This window comes from Sminthopsis crassicaudata, chromosome 3 (genome assembly GCF_048593235.1).
Source record: "Sminthopsis crassicaudata isolate SCR6 chromosome 3, ASM4859323v1, whole genome shotgun sequence".
NCBI classification, from domain to species: Eukaryota; Metazoa; Chordata; class Mammalia; order Dasyuromorphia; family Dasyuridae; genus Sminthopsis; species Sminthopsis crassicaudata.
Window position 1 is genome coordinate 151474394 of NC_133619.1, and position 16949 is coordinate 151491342.

Here is a 16949-nt window from a genome sequence, read left to right on the forward strand (position 1 = left end):
TGTGCAAGAAAGATCTGTAAATGATAATATATTATGTGGATGCTTCTAACAACTAATCTTAGAAGCTAAATAATGGTGAAAGAAATGGTAATTAAGAGGGTTATATCTTGAAGCAATGGCACAGTGACCCTTGGAGTAGACTTTTTTCCCCAATAGGGGGGCCAATTAATCCATTCTCTAGGGTACTCTGTGTATCTGTAGCCACAGAGAGGGAAAATTGGGGCCTCATACTTTAGGACTGGTTCTCCTTCAAAAGGTGGCACCTGGCTGTCCTGGAGGCCTACAGTTCAGGGGTATTCATTAGCTAAGTGCGGGCAGAGTCCCAGAGTATCTCTCTACCCCTGACATACAGAGTTCGATGTTAGGGCCAATTTAATCTGAGCAATGTCAACCGAGAAAACCTCGGGTTAAGCTTAGACCATACTGCTAAAAGCATATTTCATGTGCAAGGCCCAGGGACAGAGTCGGGCATACAGCACTCAGTGGAGAATATAGCCTATGCTATCCCTCTTGGGATGTAACGTTACTGCAGGCGGCCTCTGAGGGTTGGTGCAGACAGAAACAGCTCAGCATTCTGACTTCCATTAGAAAGCTAATGCAACATTTCTGCTTCTGGAGTGAAGCTTTTGACTATAGCTTTCAGCTTAAGTGTTTCTCCCCAGAAGACATTCAAGAAGAAATGGCTAGAGCCAGAGAATAGGGAATTTATGCCACAAGAGTTTCAGGAAATAATCTGGAGCCTCTCTCATTTTTAAGCAACTAGGTAGTTCAATAAGTGGAGGACTATGCCTGAAATCAGGAAGATCCAAGTTCAAAGTAAGCCTCAGACACTTAAGGAATGTCTGATCCTAGACAAGTCACTATATGATATCTGTCATCGTTTCTTCATCTGTGAGACGGGTTTATCATATCTACCTCTCAGGATTATAAGAAAAAAGAATGAGACATTTGTGTGCTTATTTTGCAAATCATAATTATTAGTTTTTTTTTTTTCCCCCTCGGGCTTTGGCTGAGTGAATAATGACGATCAGAAAGATTTTTCTACTTTTTAAAAAAAAAATTAGGTAAAATCAATTTAAGATTTACATCATAAATAGTCTAATACAGAGATATTGAACTGAAACAGTTCATAAGGTTCCTTGAGTACTGATTTAAATTGTAACATTGTTTCATTGTATTTTTTGTTAGATATTTTCCTGTTACATTTTAATCTGGCTTGGCTTTCACTCTGGAATGCAGCGAATCCCAATGTTTGCTATCTTTGGTCTAAGGGATACTTTTGCCTAGGTTTTAAACACACACTTTCTCCAAAGACTGCCTTCAAGGCCCAGTTGCTGAAGGAACAGCACATCCCCAAACATGGCCCAGGTAGAGCACCAATTTGCCCTAGTCCTGGACCCCCATTTTCCGTAAGCAAGGCCTTGGTGAAAAGCAGTCATGGAAGAACAAGAGGACTGGGAACAGCCAAGAAAAATCAGATTGGGTCTAACTCCTCAGCTTAAATTTCTGGACAATATCTTTAGTTATTTCGCAGGCCAAATTTTCCAAGGGAGAATAGCATCAATCACTTTTGCATGCCTCTGTGTCTGAATATCAAGAATGGTGCTGATGAGAAAACCGAGTTAAAGCTCTAGAGAGGATTTACAAGAAGATACTGTGTTTGAGCGGGTTTCTGACTGCTTTCAAAATCTGTTCTCATTACTTCTAGGACAATCATCCCTTAGCCAGTCTGCCTTTATTAGGATATTCACTCACCATTCCCTCGGAATCAGAAAACATCCACAAAGATTATGTGTTCAAACTACATTTCAAGTCCCATGTCTATTACTTCAGGGCTGAGAGTGAATATACATTCGAAAGGTAGGGGGTTTTTGGTTTGTTTTGGTTTTGTTTTAATCAAGTCTTCATTTTATGTTAACTCTTAACTATGTTAACTCTCCCATTTTCCAAGATCTTTCAGGGGTCATTGAGAATGACTTAGCAATCACATTTCCTGATGAAATTAAATCTACCTGGACAGAGTACACCTTGTTTGTTGAAGGCTGGGCTTTCCCTGTAATGATGAAAGGACCTGCCCTTACAGTATGTCATCATGGCTGGGTGTACTATGTTTCACAAATAAGAATAACTTTGATATAGATGGGAATCCATACTAACACATTTTAGTTGCTTTTACAGCAGCCAAAAGAATCCTGTAAGTAAATAATGGCGTCAATGCTTCATTTGGCACAATGTGGGAGAATTCATATTACAGAAATCAGGTTTTTCAATTTGCTACTTTAATGTTTCCTAATAAGAAGCAAAAACAAATTGAATGTGGCTGAGGTTAGTATAGGAAACTAATTGTTTTTAATTTAAAAAAAAAAGATATTTGAACATATCTGAGAAGAGATAATTGATGGGGGGAAGGAAAGCAGTGCTCACCTGTTCATAAATACATTTTCATAAGCAAAGAACCAGAATTCAATTTCAGTACTCAGGTTGAAATGATTAGGGAAAGGAAATATATGCGCTGAGCATAAATATTATATGTGTCATAAATGCTAGGCAATGGTACAGAAAGTTTTTGATGTAAATAGTAATGATTTAAAATTGTAGGCGATGTCAAGTCCTATGTAACATCTAACCTTGCACAAGGGATTTAGAGTTATAAGATTTTGGTTTACAGATATAAACCATCATTTTTATGTCTAGTAAATATGAAGAATGCCAATAGACATCTTTCCAAAAATAATCCTTGGAGGATCACTAGGGGCCATGAAACAGCATTTTTCCTTCCTAAAATACTCCATGTTTTGAAAATGGTCTAATGAAAATGTCATGAATATCATGTTTCTTGTTCTGGACAAAAAGCTCAACCACTGAGGTAGCAATTCACTGAACCCCCAAATTTTGTTTGTGAAGGTAATTTTGAAACACCACATAATAAAGAATATTCTTTTTTAAGTTTTGTTTATCTAACTTATGAGACAAATTTGATAAAATAGAACAAAATACTATTTTGTCATCAGAAGTGGACACAGGTATGTATTTATCAAGTTTATCAAGTTATTTGTGAATTAGCGTTCGCTTAATATCACAAAGTTGAGAATTCTCTTGATTTATAGCAGCATCTGATTCACAAATGAGATGCTTTGTTGAAATAAAAGCATGCAACCTGTATCATGCTACCAGACACTGAAACGAAGTCAATGAAGCACATGACCCATACTATGAAATTATGTTTGCCTGTTAAAGGGCTCACAAACCACTATTCTTTAATATGTCTTAGAATTTTGCCCTAATTCAAGGTTGTTAGTCTTTAGTTTCCATGTCACTTGTTTTTAGAAAATCAAGTCTTCATTTTATGTTAACTCTCCCATTTTCCAAGATCTTTCAGGGGTCATTCAGAATGACTTAGCAATCACATTTCCTGAGGGAATAAAATCTAGGTGTCTGGCAGGTCTAATTTGAGCTCCAAGAATGTGAGGTGCTTCCTTTCCATGTCTTCTATTGTCTTTGGTTATAATCTACTTGAAAGAGAAAAGCAAAATGAAAGCCAAGATTCAGCCCTTGCCCATCTTGAGCAGTGCATGGGCTTTTATGTGGTGTCCCCTTTTACCTTTTTTTGTTGGGCTTAGTATTAATGGCCAGCTTCATTTTTCTTCTTACACACACATAACACGCCTATTGAGGAATCATTCTGTTACTTAACATTTCTTTTTTATTTATTGGTCTAAAATTGGTGCGATTTTTTTATCTTACAAAGGAACGGATCACGTATACCTCTGGATGAAAGTTGGCAACTTCAATCTCCAAATTAGTGCGACTGATCTGGAGCTGAGTGCATATTTGCTTCTGGATTACAATAGAGGGTCTCTGGAGTCCCTTCTAGAACCCTATGCTGATTTCTCTAGCACCACATGCTGTGCTTACCTTTATTGACTTGGCTCACAGAAATCATCAGCATACTTTAAAATTTGGTTCAAAAAAACCAAAACACTTTTTCTTAGAGAAATTGAAAAAAACTAATCTTTTCTGTTTTCCCCATCTAGGTGGATGGAGGTGATCCGGAGTGCCACCACCTCTGCCTCACGTGCATGTGTTATAAGTCACAAAGAATCTCACGTCTATTGATGGCTGAACATCCACGTTTCTTGTTCCAGCAGTTGCTGCTTTTCTAGAGGACATTTGAAGTTACTTTCTCTTGTATTAATAACGAAGCCTAGTGAAATTAAAATAAGTGGTTTTGCAGCAACTTTTGTCTGTCCCAGCAAAACTTTTTAATCTAGTCTTTTCAGCTGTTGACTCCCCATCCCAATGGTAACAGAACCCCACCACCTCCTGTCCCGTGTGGCGTTCTGTGGGTCCTTCTCTTGGTGTGCTGTTTTTTTTAAAAGCTTGTGCCAGTATTAAAATATCATTCTTAGAGTGCCAAATGACATTTCTTTTCCTCCAAGGATTGCACCTTAAAAAAGCAGTACAAATGTACCTGCCCCTCCCAATGAAACGTGATCCTATGTGCAAGTGCTTTCTTTTTCTTAAAAAAAAAAAAAAAAAAAAAAAAAAAAAGAAAGAAAAAAAGAGAAAACTTTTTATTGTTTTGATCAGTAGACTGCTGCATTTTTAAATGTAATAATGGCTTTTTCACAGTGTATGATACACACAATAGAGGCAGTCTTATAGTAAAGGGGGTCATTTTCAGATTTTGTTTTTCAATCTTTCTACTTTATTAATCAAGGAATTCCTACTAATTTTCTATTATTATAAAAGTTTGCAGCACACAAACAATATTTCACTTTGGGGTTTCATGTTATAATGAGCTACTTACTCTATGACATTTATCAGACCTTTGTCTTGGTGCAAGTTGACCAAACTGTTTACCTGTTAAGTTTGAGAAGTGATGACTATTTGCAAAACGTAGTTTGTTTTTTAACGAGAAACAATGAAACAAAAGTCCAGTGCAATATTATTTGGGCTATAAATGTACTGTGAATGGTGTGTACAATGGGAAGATATTAAGCTGTGGTGTTTTGCTGTTTGTTTCACAAGCATGAAAATACCTGTATGTCATTAACCATGGGCCATTTGTGACATGTTAAGTTATGAAGAGTGTTTTTTGTTGGTTTAAGTGGATGAAGAAACACTATAAAGTAATGGTACTTATTCCCCCACCCCAAGTTTTCATTAAGACCTATATCCTATTGAAAAGAACTCGTTTTAAAGAAGTATTCTATGGGCATACAGATTGTGATTGTCTCTTCATGAACAGGACTCTGCTATTATCGACCCTTTGCCCTCTGGTCATGGGTTATTAAGTTACTTTGATATTTCATGTGCTGGACTGCTGGTATCCATAGGGGAATCAGGTGCAAACACAGGCTGCATTTGAAACATTCATTTAAATATTCCCACTTTTTAAAAAGCATCTTTGACTGTTCCCCAATTTATTAAAGGCATTTTCTAATACAAATCTAAAAAACCATAGATGAGCAAAATAGCAGCTCAATTAACCCACCTTTCTTCCCCCTCCCCCACCAGCTAGGTTGATGCTGCCTAACTGAGGATACCAAGGAATGAATTTTTGCTGGAATACACAGACTGCATGGAGCTGAGGCTGCCTTTGATACATATGGAAACTGCAATTTTGAAATGGACTAGTAGCTTTAGAATCATTGTTAATCATTTGCCTTACAACATGTACCAGATGGTTTAAAGTACTAACAACAAAAGGGAATAAAAATACCTCACGCTACCACTGAGCATACTGCAGTTTGAAGGCAATACAACTTGTCCTTTCCTTGCTCCTCCCTCTGATCTGGGGTGGTAGGATTATCACCCTGCACACTGCAATTTCCTTGCCAGGGCCGGGGCACAAAGGGAGGAACAGTCAATAAGAAAATAACATTACTGGAGTGAAAAGGGGATGAACTGATGAGGTTAAGAATACTAATCAGACAAAGGAGAAAACCTCTGATGTCATGATGAGAAAATTAGGGGCAAAGGAAAGAGTGGAAAAGATAATACTCCTTCCCCCCCCCCAATTTGCTTAGTTTTGATATATTTTTCTTCCAAAATTAAGTTATGCTGACAGAAAAACCCAGTGCTGAAAATAGGACTTTAGATGTCTTTTAGTCCATTTCATTTAATCCATCTCATTTCCATATGTAAATCTTAAAGAGCAGAGAGGAGAAAGGACAAGTTCCGGAACACCAAGGTGAAAGAGTGTCAGAGTCTGGGTTTGAACAAAGGCCTACAAAACTTAATGAGTAGAAAAATGGCTCTCTGTAGTAGTCCATTCCTCCCACTGCAAATCCAAGTGTTTGGCTGATAGTCTTGTGCTCAGTGGTTGTCTTCAAGCTCATCCTTATAGCAGAGTTGAGATAAATTGGATACATACCAATTACAAGTTTTTGCAAACAGCTAGCTGTTTTCTCATCTATACCACAAGGATAGTGTTGGGAGAAAACATTGTGAAATTAGACCCAGAATTTAAAAAACAAACAAAAACCCAAAACCACTAGCTGAGAAACAAGCCAGTAGGTTGGTCTCCTCCTCCCACCTTGGCTCCTGTCCTGTCCAATCAGAAATGGCTAGTGATGGCCCTAAGTCTTCTGCCATGTTTGAACCAAGGTAGGAGACTCCTCTTGGGAGGATAAAACGCCTGACTGACGGTGTTCTTCAAAGGCACAATGCAATTTTCAGAATCTCAGCTTCATGGATGTTTACATCTTTTTGAAGGATTCTGACTTTTCATGTAAACCTAGACCCAGCAAGTGAAGTTTTAAATTACAGTTCAAATGACAAGTACGGAAATGTCTTGACTTAAGGCACATTAAAATGTTTACATTTTAAAAGCCATTTGTGACATGAAGTGATCTTTGTCAACATTTTCTACTGGGTACAAAGTTCCAGTTTCAAATGCAAAGACATTTTTGCTTTAAAAAAAAAAACTCCGCCCCAAAATTTTCTCCCTTTTCTCCTCCTAAAAGTATTCCTTATTTATCCTTATCTATTAAAAAAGTCTAGTCTATAAGAATTTAGCAACCAAGCATATCAAACTAGTATTACATGCTCCCTTCATTATTTTGCTGTATAAACTTACAATGTATTGTTAAGCTCTGAATCCAGTAGTGGAAGGGTGGTGCTTCTTTAAAATATTTGCACTTTAGGGGTGGATCTGTAAAGCAGTGGACAGGATTGGAGAACAAAGCCACATATAATGTGATATCATAAGGGCACAATTTTTCTCAAGGTTGCAAACGGTTTAAAATCCCCCCACTTGGTACCAGGCCATGAGTAGGACATTCAAAGCTATCATACCCACACATACATTACTGCCCCCTCCAATCATGATTTTCTGTGGATCTTTATCGATTCTTACATTTCACAGTATCAGCGCTTAAGAATATTTCCTATGGCTCTCCCCTTTTACTGCCATTTTTGTAATAGAAATACAGTATCTGTTTTTACTTTTAAAGGAAGCATGAAAAACTTACAAACTGACAGTGTGTTTTTTAAAAACCACATACAACATGTTACATAAAAACCAAGAACTAAACCAGGCATGTTTTAAGTAAAACTCAAGAACAACTGGGGAGGGGGAAGGGGGGAGGAGAAGAACTGTTACAGAAATAGAATTGTTCCATTACTTTACCAAGGTATCCCCTATTGCAACAGCAGGCCCCCACAAAATACGAAGCCAATCCATTCCATTAGGTAATTCCTAGGGATGTTTCCAAGGGTAAAGTGATTTAACCCCAGATACCAAGTTGGACATTGCCGTGCCACCCTAGGCTAGGTATCCAAATAAAACAAGTAATTTAAAGACCATTTTCTACAATGTGACTATGTGGTCAAATTCCACAAAACCATAAATTCAGCCACCCTAGAATGTTACCAACCCAGAAAAACACACACACACCTCCTCTCTTCTAGTGAATGCATTTTCATTATTTTTTGTTTGAGAAAATAAAATAATTTCCCTTAAGCATCATTATGTTCTATTCTAAGCAACTAACTTCTAGCCTATCTCTATACAGGTCCATGAAGAATGTCGTGCCTAATATAAATGTAATTTTAAATCGTACAGCACTCAATACTGCTAGAATTAAGATTTCTAAGTGAGAACTTTAAAGTTCTTTAAAAGCAAATTAGTGAGAAGCTTTAAAAGTGAGATAGAATCTCTAAACTGGAAGGCTCTTGAAAGGTGGGCCAGATTCCCTTAAAAAGACTATACCACATCTATACCACAGGAGACTAATCTCCTATCAACAGTCTTTCATTTTTGTGGGATGAAGGGACACTATAGTGCAGGATAGTGTACTACCTTATGCATTTATGATTGAGAATTTTCTGAATCTAAGTAAATGCTGCTATCCACCTAATCCAAAGAAAGTCAATAATCCACAAGTTTCCCCCAAATGATAACTAATTTAAAGTAGTTCACATACCAAAAAACAGAATTCAGACCTACAATTATAAACTGATTAAAGATTATTTAACTACTAATATCAACGAAGTTTGAATAATAAGCCTGGCCCTTCTGAACAAAAATCTACTATTATACAGGATTGTCTCACCACTGAAAAGTATACATAGGCTTTATTTTTTTCTAAGTTTCAATAGTATTATTAATCTTTCAAAACTGCTAGGTCATTTTACTTTTTTAAAAAAGCTAGTAGCACATAGCTACCAGGGGAAAACCTGATCTTTCTTTTAGTGAAATAAACACAACTGAATTTAAGTGTATTTGAAACACATAGAAGTCAATTCTGACCATACTGACTCAGCAATATAGGCTGATAGGCCCAAAATTGTTAGTCTCAACTATGTCAGGGACAGGTATGCACAACTAGACAACAAATAAGTTGTGTTTATTTCCCAAAATCAAAATGTATCCCACCCAGAAATTCATCATGGCTCAAAGACAGAGTTTCTAAGATCCCAATATAATTAAAGGCAGAATTAAAAACAAACAACAACAACCCCCCCAAAAAAAATTAGTGCTTCTCACTAATGCCCACCCACCTGAAAATCACTTGGGAATCTTTTTTCTTCACTATAGTGCATAATGCACTAAACCAATAAGTGTCTCACATATCTAAGCTTTCATACAACTTAAGTGTTTCCTAGAATTACTTGCCTTCTGGCTCTAACACAAAGACAGGCAAGGAGACATAACATTCTTTAAAAATGATAATTCTTTAAAATATATGAGAATTAAGGGACCCAATATATCAATACTACCTTGTGTTAAGACATTTACTCAGGAAAACCATAAGGCAATTAATTCAGGAGTCCTGCCCCTACCTGCCCTATACAGAGAAACCAAGAATTTTCTTTATATCCTGGGAAAGACAGGCTCTCCAAGAAGTCAGTATGCCCTGGGAACAGTAATGACTGCTACATTATACCTGTGATTTTAAAGGAAATGAGTATAGAAATCTCCTAAGTATCTGTCAAATATACCATGTAACATTCATTCATATCTCTTCAAGGAAATGCACAGGAGCTTGAATAAAATTCAGGTTTTTAAAATGGGTCATTTCTTCTACTATTCTTCTGTATAGTTTCCCTTGAGAGTGTATGCACACATACGCACGCACATGCAAGACACAGGAAATGGTGGAAGGAATCAACTTTCTTCTTACTCACATTTCAAGATTTTTTTTCAAAACTGGTGTAATATAAAATTTATTCATGTAAGCATTCAGACATGTTTAGGTGGGAAAGATGATATTCAGATTCTACTACAAGGTTCAACAGAATATAGTACTGAAAGGGATGATACATCTGGTGCAAAATTGGCAGTGGTACAATTTAAAACCAAAGTGAAATGAAGATACTTATTCTGGGGGCAAAGGGAAAACTTAAAATAATTTAAAGCTTTGCGAGGCTAGCCGCGTTCCAATTTAAAATACTGAGAAATAGTACCATCATTAAAAAATGAAAAGCAACCTCTGTGTGTACCAAAAGAAATATGGGGGTCAAAAACAAGAAAATTCTGCATTTGTTTAGGTACAAACAGGAGTTGTCCATAAGAGAGCATAATTATTATTCAATGGCAAATCCTGCAGATACCAAATCAAACCCAAATCACTGGTCACATCATTCAAAATGTACATGTAATAAAGGCAAGGCAATATACTCAGTTATGGCCTGTCAAATATTTACTCCACTAATATTATCTACAGAAGCACTTGGCCATTTTTGTACACAGTGATTTCTTATGCACGCTGAAAGGGTTTCAGTAAAAATGACATTATATACAAATCTGTACACAGATCCAACAGAGCGACTCTCCATCTCCTGTGGGAGTTATCAACTTAAAGCAGGATACCTGAGGTTTCACAATATCTTTAGTTGCCTTATCACAATCCCAAATATACATTTCAGGGTTGGTTTATTTGTTTTTGTCTGGTTTTTTTTTTTCTTTTAAAGGTACTTCCCTTGAATATATGCACTATGGTTAAAATTAAAAACAATAATAATAACAATAACAAAATAAAACTAGCTTTAAGGAGCTGATACACCACCCAAATGGGAGACTTCATCTTGCTGTGGCACACTGAGGAATGTATGTTCTGTGGACAGCTCTCCCTCCTCTGGTCATGAGGATGATCCCTGCAGTCAGTCACACACTGCTTCAGGGGAGTCACCACAGGGTCTTGTTGATTTAAAAAAAAAAAAAAAAAAAAAAAAAAAAGGAAAGGAAAGAAAAAGAAGAAAAAACAAAAAACCCAAATACCAAAAAAAAAAAACAAACAAACAAAAAAAAACTTCAGTGGGATGAAGTTCCTCCACCACTCAGTGAATATCTAGAAAGAGAAAGGAAAAATAGCATCACTTCCCTGACACAATACAAGTTAAGCAATAACCGGGAACAGATGAATTTGAGCAAGGAAAACCCCGTAATTTTCCCTGCCAAATTATCCACCTTGTTCCTCTAATTAGCTTAAAAGTAAACCTGAAACCCATAAACTCTATTAAGAAAAAAGGCTGGGGAATTGAGGACAGAGTCCTTCTAACTAAGCTTCAAATCAGAATACTTACTAGTTATCTTAAAAAAAAATAAATTACTTAATTTTCAAATTTATAAAACACTTGGAGCCCCTCAGGAACACCATGCCTGTTTGTCCAGGGTATCCCCAAAGTATTAATTCAATTGCTTAAAAGTTCATTAATACTTTTGGGACTCCCTGTGTAAGATACATTTTAAAAACACTTAGTCACTGTTTGCCATGTCTCAGTTTTTAAGGAATCCAAATTTTTAGCTTAAGAAAAGATACTCAAGTCCTAGCTTTATATGATCATGTAACTGACTAATGTCACAGACAAGGAGCAAAAAATAAACAAAACCACACAGTTCAACCCAGAAAAAGACTAGCAATATTTAATACAAGGACAAATGTCCTTTTTCTTATACAAGAAGAGCTGATTTGCCATCTGAATAGCAGCAGAAAAGATGCAGGGTTGAATAAAGAGTGGCAGGCTTGCATCTGGGGCCCTGGCTTAAATGCTCTCTCCATCCTGAGTTCTGTGACCTCTGACAAATCCCGTCACCTCTCTGGGTCTCAGTGTCCTTATCTGTACAATGACAGAATGGCCTAAATGGCTTATGAGGTCTCTGAGCTCTACATCTGCTGTATTTGTGGAAAAACTACTCTATAACCAGTGATTCTCTATATTAGAAATAGAGGAGAAATATGAAGACAACACCTAAAAGGTGAAGGCTGTAATAGGAAGGCCTTGTAAAAATGAGAGGGAAACTCATATTAAGACAAAACATGAATTTAACAACTAAGTAATTTAACTATCAACAAGAAAAAAAAAAAAAAAAGTCCCACTTAATGGGGTGGGACTTAATGGGTGAACCATAGAAGACAATTCTTGATAGAGAACAAAAAAACTCTTCAAGATGCTTCACTTTCTATAATTGCTTATGACTTGTAAACAATTAAGTACATGATTGATCTTGCATCAGCATAGGAGAAAAAAAAAAAGTGGGCTTACAAGGCCAAAAAAAAAAAAAAAGTCCACTATGAAGAGAATTATATATGTCAATGAGGGAAGCAGAATACAGAGAAAAAAAGGCAAGGAAAAAGAGCCTTTGCCAAGTCCAGCGTTAAGTGTTTTCCAAATATTATCTTATTTAATCTTCACAACAACCCTGATGGGTTGAGAAAACTGAGGCAAACCAATGTGAAATAACTTGCCCTAGTTACACAGCTATTATGTGTAACAAGTCAATTTGAACTCAGGTCTTCTAAACTCTAAGCCCTCTTCCCTTATATCTAACACCTCACTGCTTATAAACAACAGAACTATTAAATTTTTTTTCTTTTTATAGGACTCTTTCTTTGGCACAGAGAATTCCCAAGAAAGAAACCCCCTCTACCAATGCAAACTGGAAGTTGCATAGCATCTTATTGTCTACATGAGTTGCCAGAACATTGAAGTTCATAGCTATGGATTCATACAATTCTGGGACCAAATTGAGAAAAGAGCACTGAAAATGGTCCTGTATGCAAGGCCAGTGATGCCTGACCCTCCATGCTACTGCTGATCATCTTCATAATGAGAAAAAAAAATGAAGCTTAAATGTATTCAACAAATGCTAAAAGGTACTTTTCCAGGTTTATGAGATAGCGAAGGAAGTTCATTATATAAACATTATACAAATATACAAAAATGTGAAACTCCAAAACATTAAGAGCATTAAACATGACATTACAGAGTAGCCTCAGTTTCTGAAAATGCACTTGCACACATGGAGTGAGAGGGCTCAGTCTAGGTCATCTTCTGATCTGGAGGAGCCATCTTGCTCGGCATTTCTTTCCATCTCTATTCCAAGGAGAAAGCAAGCTGAAAACCGAAAACTGGCTCACCTGACACAAACCCTCTTTATGCCATGCAATGACAATCCAAGAAGAAACTTGGGAAATTATTAGTCGCAGTCAGCTCTCAATAAGTCACACTAATGAAGGGGAACACTGGCATGGATAATTGAAAAATAAATTTAATTATTCACTTGACTTGGCTAATAATTAGAACAATGAGTGGAGACTTACAACCTGACTGAGAGAACATTAAACACAGGTGCCCCAAGTCTCAAAGAGAGAAGGTAGATCCCAGAAAGGGAGAGATAATCCATAATGCACAATAACAGGGAATAGAATGTGGTAAAACTCCACACTTTCTTTAAGCCAAAAAGGGGCATTGGAAATGATCTATGAAGGAGATTTGGTCTAATGAGAGTTCAATTAATCTTAATATTCTAAGGTATATCCTGAAGGATACTGAAGTCTCAGAACTTCTGCATCATGACATCCTAAATATCAGATAATAGAATCATGAAGTAAGGGCCTCAGAGGCCAATAAATCTAAATCCCTCCCATTTTACAGATGAGGAAACTGAAGTATAGATGCAAACAATCTGACTAACTTCATACAGCTAGTAAATGACTCAAACAGGATAGAAACTTGGATCTTTCTGATTACAGTACAATCAATCAATCAAAAAGTTATTTTACTATGTGCTAGGCACTGAGTCACCTGCTATGATACCATATTGTGATAAACATTCTGATTGGAGCACTGGATTTTAAAAATTTCTTAGGATCAAAAAAGCTACTGAGAGCTGGGAGGGAAATCCTTTTAAACACGATTTCTATGTCTATTATTCCTGATGAATCGTACAAATACATATTCAATGAATACCTTTCATGAGACAACTATTTTCAAAGCAGAAGGGCAGGGTGGAGAGTACTACATTTGGAGCCAGGAAACCCAGGTCAAATCCCACCTCTTCCCCTTTCGTGCCTGTGTGATTTTGGGCAAGTCACTCGAACTCTGCAGAGCTTGGTTTTCTCACTTTTAAGATGACCTTTATGAACTAGAGGACCTCCTGGTGTCCACTCTAGCATGATCCTTGTCCAGAATAAAATGCAATGCTCTGGGCCAAATCTGCCCATGATCCTCCTGGCAAAAGGATCTCCTGTGTTGGTGTTTAAATGAAATTATCAGGCCTAAGGCTTTGTTGTTGGAGGTACTTCAAACCAGGAAATCAAAGCTAGAGTGACAGATGTAGACCAGTGTGTGGTTACAGGCCTGCTCCAATTTCAGCTGCTAGCCATGGCTTTAAACTCTCAAAGCATCTTAATTTTTTTTTAAAAAAGATCTTCATATCTATAGGAGGGAAAGAGGGAATAGAAAAGAAGGAATAAGAACTCCATAAACACAGAATGCTATGACATTTTCATAAGGGCCCAATTTACTGAACTTGGCTACTTTTCTATGGACAGAAAAGCTCCTGACTTCCTCAGATTTGCATTTTAACACTGAGATTTTATAGTAAATAGGCTCTGTTCCCTTTTGAAGCCAGTTTAAAAAAAAAAATTTTTTTAAACAATAAATACAAACACTATCACTGCTTCACAGCAATTTTCCTTAGAAGATGAGGAGTCTTACCTCTGAAGCCTCTGTACAAGCTGAGACACCATGGTGTCCGAGATCCCAGGACAGGCTTCTTCTGCCAAATAAATTGCACCTCTCAATTCTTCAATGGATCCCATGTTGCCTCCACTTGCCTGGCTTTTCTCTTTCAACTTGAAAACCAAAAAGAAAAAAAAAAAAATAATATATGCAAAGGAACTACTTCCAAGAATATGAACACACAGGCCCAGAACTGAGTTCAATTTGTGAATTCTTTCTTAGATTCTATTTCCAGCTTTACTCCTGAGGATCTAAGTGGTCCTCGAATCTGTATGGTTCTTCTAAACAAGGACAGATAGGAGAATCATTTCTGCAGGAATTTAGAGAAAATATAGTGGAAGCAATGCCTAAAGAGCAGTAACTACATATTACTTATATATCTTACATGTGGAAGAACAGACATTACCCAAAATAACAGCGTACTTATCTTTTTCTCATATAATTTTATTTTTTTTAACATAGCCTTCATTTCCAAGTATATCCCTTTAACTTCTCCTATACAGCAACCATAGCTTCTAACAAAAATTAAAAACAAAACACACAAAAAGAATTTCAGCAAAACCACTGATCATGATCTCATAGCAATCTCCAAGAGTCTGTATATGGAAGATTCCTCCCCATCCTCTTCTTGGGGGTCCAAGCTTGGTCTTTCTAATGACAGGGTTCACATTCTAATCACTGTTTGTTTTCCCTTTCTGGCTCTGCTGATTTCACTCCCATCCTCTCTCCCTTTCTTTGAATTCTTCATATTTGTTGTTTCTTTTGGGACTGCAATACTCCATCATAATCATGTACCACCACTGGCTTAATCATTTTCTAATCAATGGCCACAACTTTTGTTTCCTGTTCTTTGCTCCCACATAAAGTGACAGCACTATGAATGAAAGCATTTAGAGCTTGTGGAAGTTCAACCTCATCTCTGACCTCCTTGGGTTATATGCTCATTTCAATTCAAAAGATATAACTGGACAATTTATCAAAGGAATTTATCACATTGTAATCCTGTACATCTTAGATTTCTTCAGGAGGGAAAAGTTATTCCTTCAAACTAGTCCAAAAGTCCCTAAATTATGCATATTCTTTGACCCACAAAGGTCTAAACCAAGGGTTCTCAAACTACAGCCCGTGGGCCAGATGCGGCCCCCTGGGGACATTTATTGTGGCCCGCCAGGTTATGGGCTGAGGGGCAGAGACAGAGTGTGAGTTTTTGTTTTTACTATAGTCAAGCCCTCCAACAGTCTGAGGGACAATGAACTGGCCCCTTATTTAAAAAGTTTAAGGGCCACTGGTCTAAACCCTAAAGAGATAAAAGAAAAAAATTTTTTTTCAAAAAGAAGAAAAAGAAAGAAAAAGCACATGCACAAAATATTTGATACAGTTTTTGTTGTTGTTGTTGTTGTGGTTTGTGGTGGCAAAGAACAGAGAGAACCAATTTCTCACCAATTGAGAAATAACAACAATTCGTGGTATGTATATGAATGAATTGGGTTCCCTATTGTGATGTGAAAAATAATGGAATGACTATTTCAAAGAAACCTGCAAAGTCTTGCAAGAATGAAGATATAGGAACTGACCAGAATCAGAATAATCAGAATAATTTATATAATTTTAACATTGTGAAGACAAACAACTTTGACTCAGGAACTTAAATCAAATGCCATGACCAAGCAGGATTCCAATGAGCCTGATGCATGCAACTCAAAGTTCTTGATCTTAGAATGATCCAATTGGGACACCTTTTTTTTTTTTTTTTTTTTAAACATAGCCTATGCAGAAATGGCCTGTGCTTACCTGTTACAAAGATTTTGTTTTTCTTATGTCTCCCCTCCCCCTCTCCCTCATTCCTTCTTTCTTATTTATTTCCTGGCAATGAAGGTCAAGGAAGTGGGAAGGAAAAGATTTTTATTTAAAAAAAAAAAAAAAAAAAAAAAATCTAATTAAAACACCTCCCCCCAAGAAAATAACTGTTTCACTGCAGTTACTGTACCACCTATTTCTTACTCTGAACCCTTCTGAAGTCATCAATGGAATGTTTTTACTTCAATGATTCTGGATTTCATTAAAAGTCAGTGTTCCCAGAGAGACTGCTACCCCCCCAAATTATATGTCTCTCTCAGAGATGTTAGTTATGAGCAATAGTTTGTGTAAATTCACAGATAAAAGATTTAAAATTACTTTGGTGAAATTTCAGGCCTCAAATTTGATTTGAATACAAATTTAAAAATGAGAATAATATCAAGTAAGTTCGAAAAGTTAGACAGTAAGCAGATTGTAAGGACTTTTAAAAAAAGACTGAGAAATGCAGTGCTTGTACTAGGGACAGCATGAAAATGCCTGAAAGTTATGTGAAGGATGACTTGAAGAAGGGAGAGAATAAAATCAGGAACAATTAGGAAGTTTTCATAAATAGTCTAAACTAGAGGTCATGAGTGAAGCCAATAAACATAGAGGTCATGGTGACAATTCAGCTGAAT

The 16949-nt window shown here is 36.7% G+C and overlaps 2 protein-coding genes across 5 annotated transcripts in view; one reads left to right on the forward strand and one right to left on the reverse strand.

Moving 5' to 3' along the window:
• Nucleotides 1-4237, forward strand: part of FARP1 (FERM, ARH/RhoGEF and pleckstrin domain protein 1) — a 293495-nt gene extending 289258 nt beyond the window's left edge. For both annotated transcript variants that reach the window (XM_074299401.1, XM_074299399.1), the window contains exons 26-27: nt 1709-1860; nt 4035-4237. In XM_074299401.1, the coding sequence (XP_074155502.1) occupies nt 1709-1860; nt 4035-4116 (234 nt within the window). In that variant the 3' untranslated portion in view covers nt 4117-4237. The remainder of the gene's footprint in view (nt 1-1708; nt 1861-4034) is intronic.
• A 5422-nt stretch (nt 4238-9659) lies between these two features.
• Nucleotides 9660-16949, reverse strand: part of STK24 (serine/threonine kinase 24) — a 126493-nt gene continuing 119203 nt past the window's right edge. For all 3 annotated transcript variants that reach the window (XM_074299402.1, XM_074299403.1, XM_074299404.1), the window contains exons 10-11: nt 14452-14588; nt 9660-10799 (exon numbers count right to left, since the gene is read on the reverse strand). In XM_074299402.1, the coding sequence (XP_074155503.1) occupies nt 10763-10799; nt 14452-14588 (174 nt within the window). In that variant the 3' untranslated portion in view covers nt 9660-10762. The remainder of the gene's footprint in view (nt 10800-14451; nt 14589-16949) is intronic.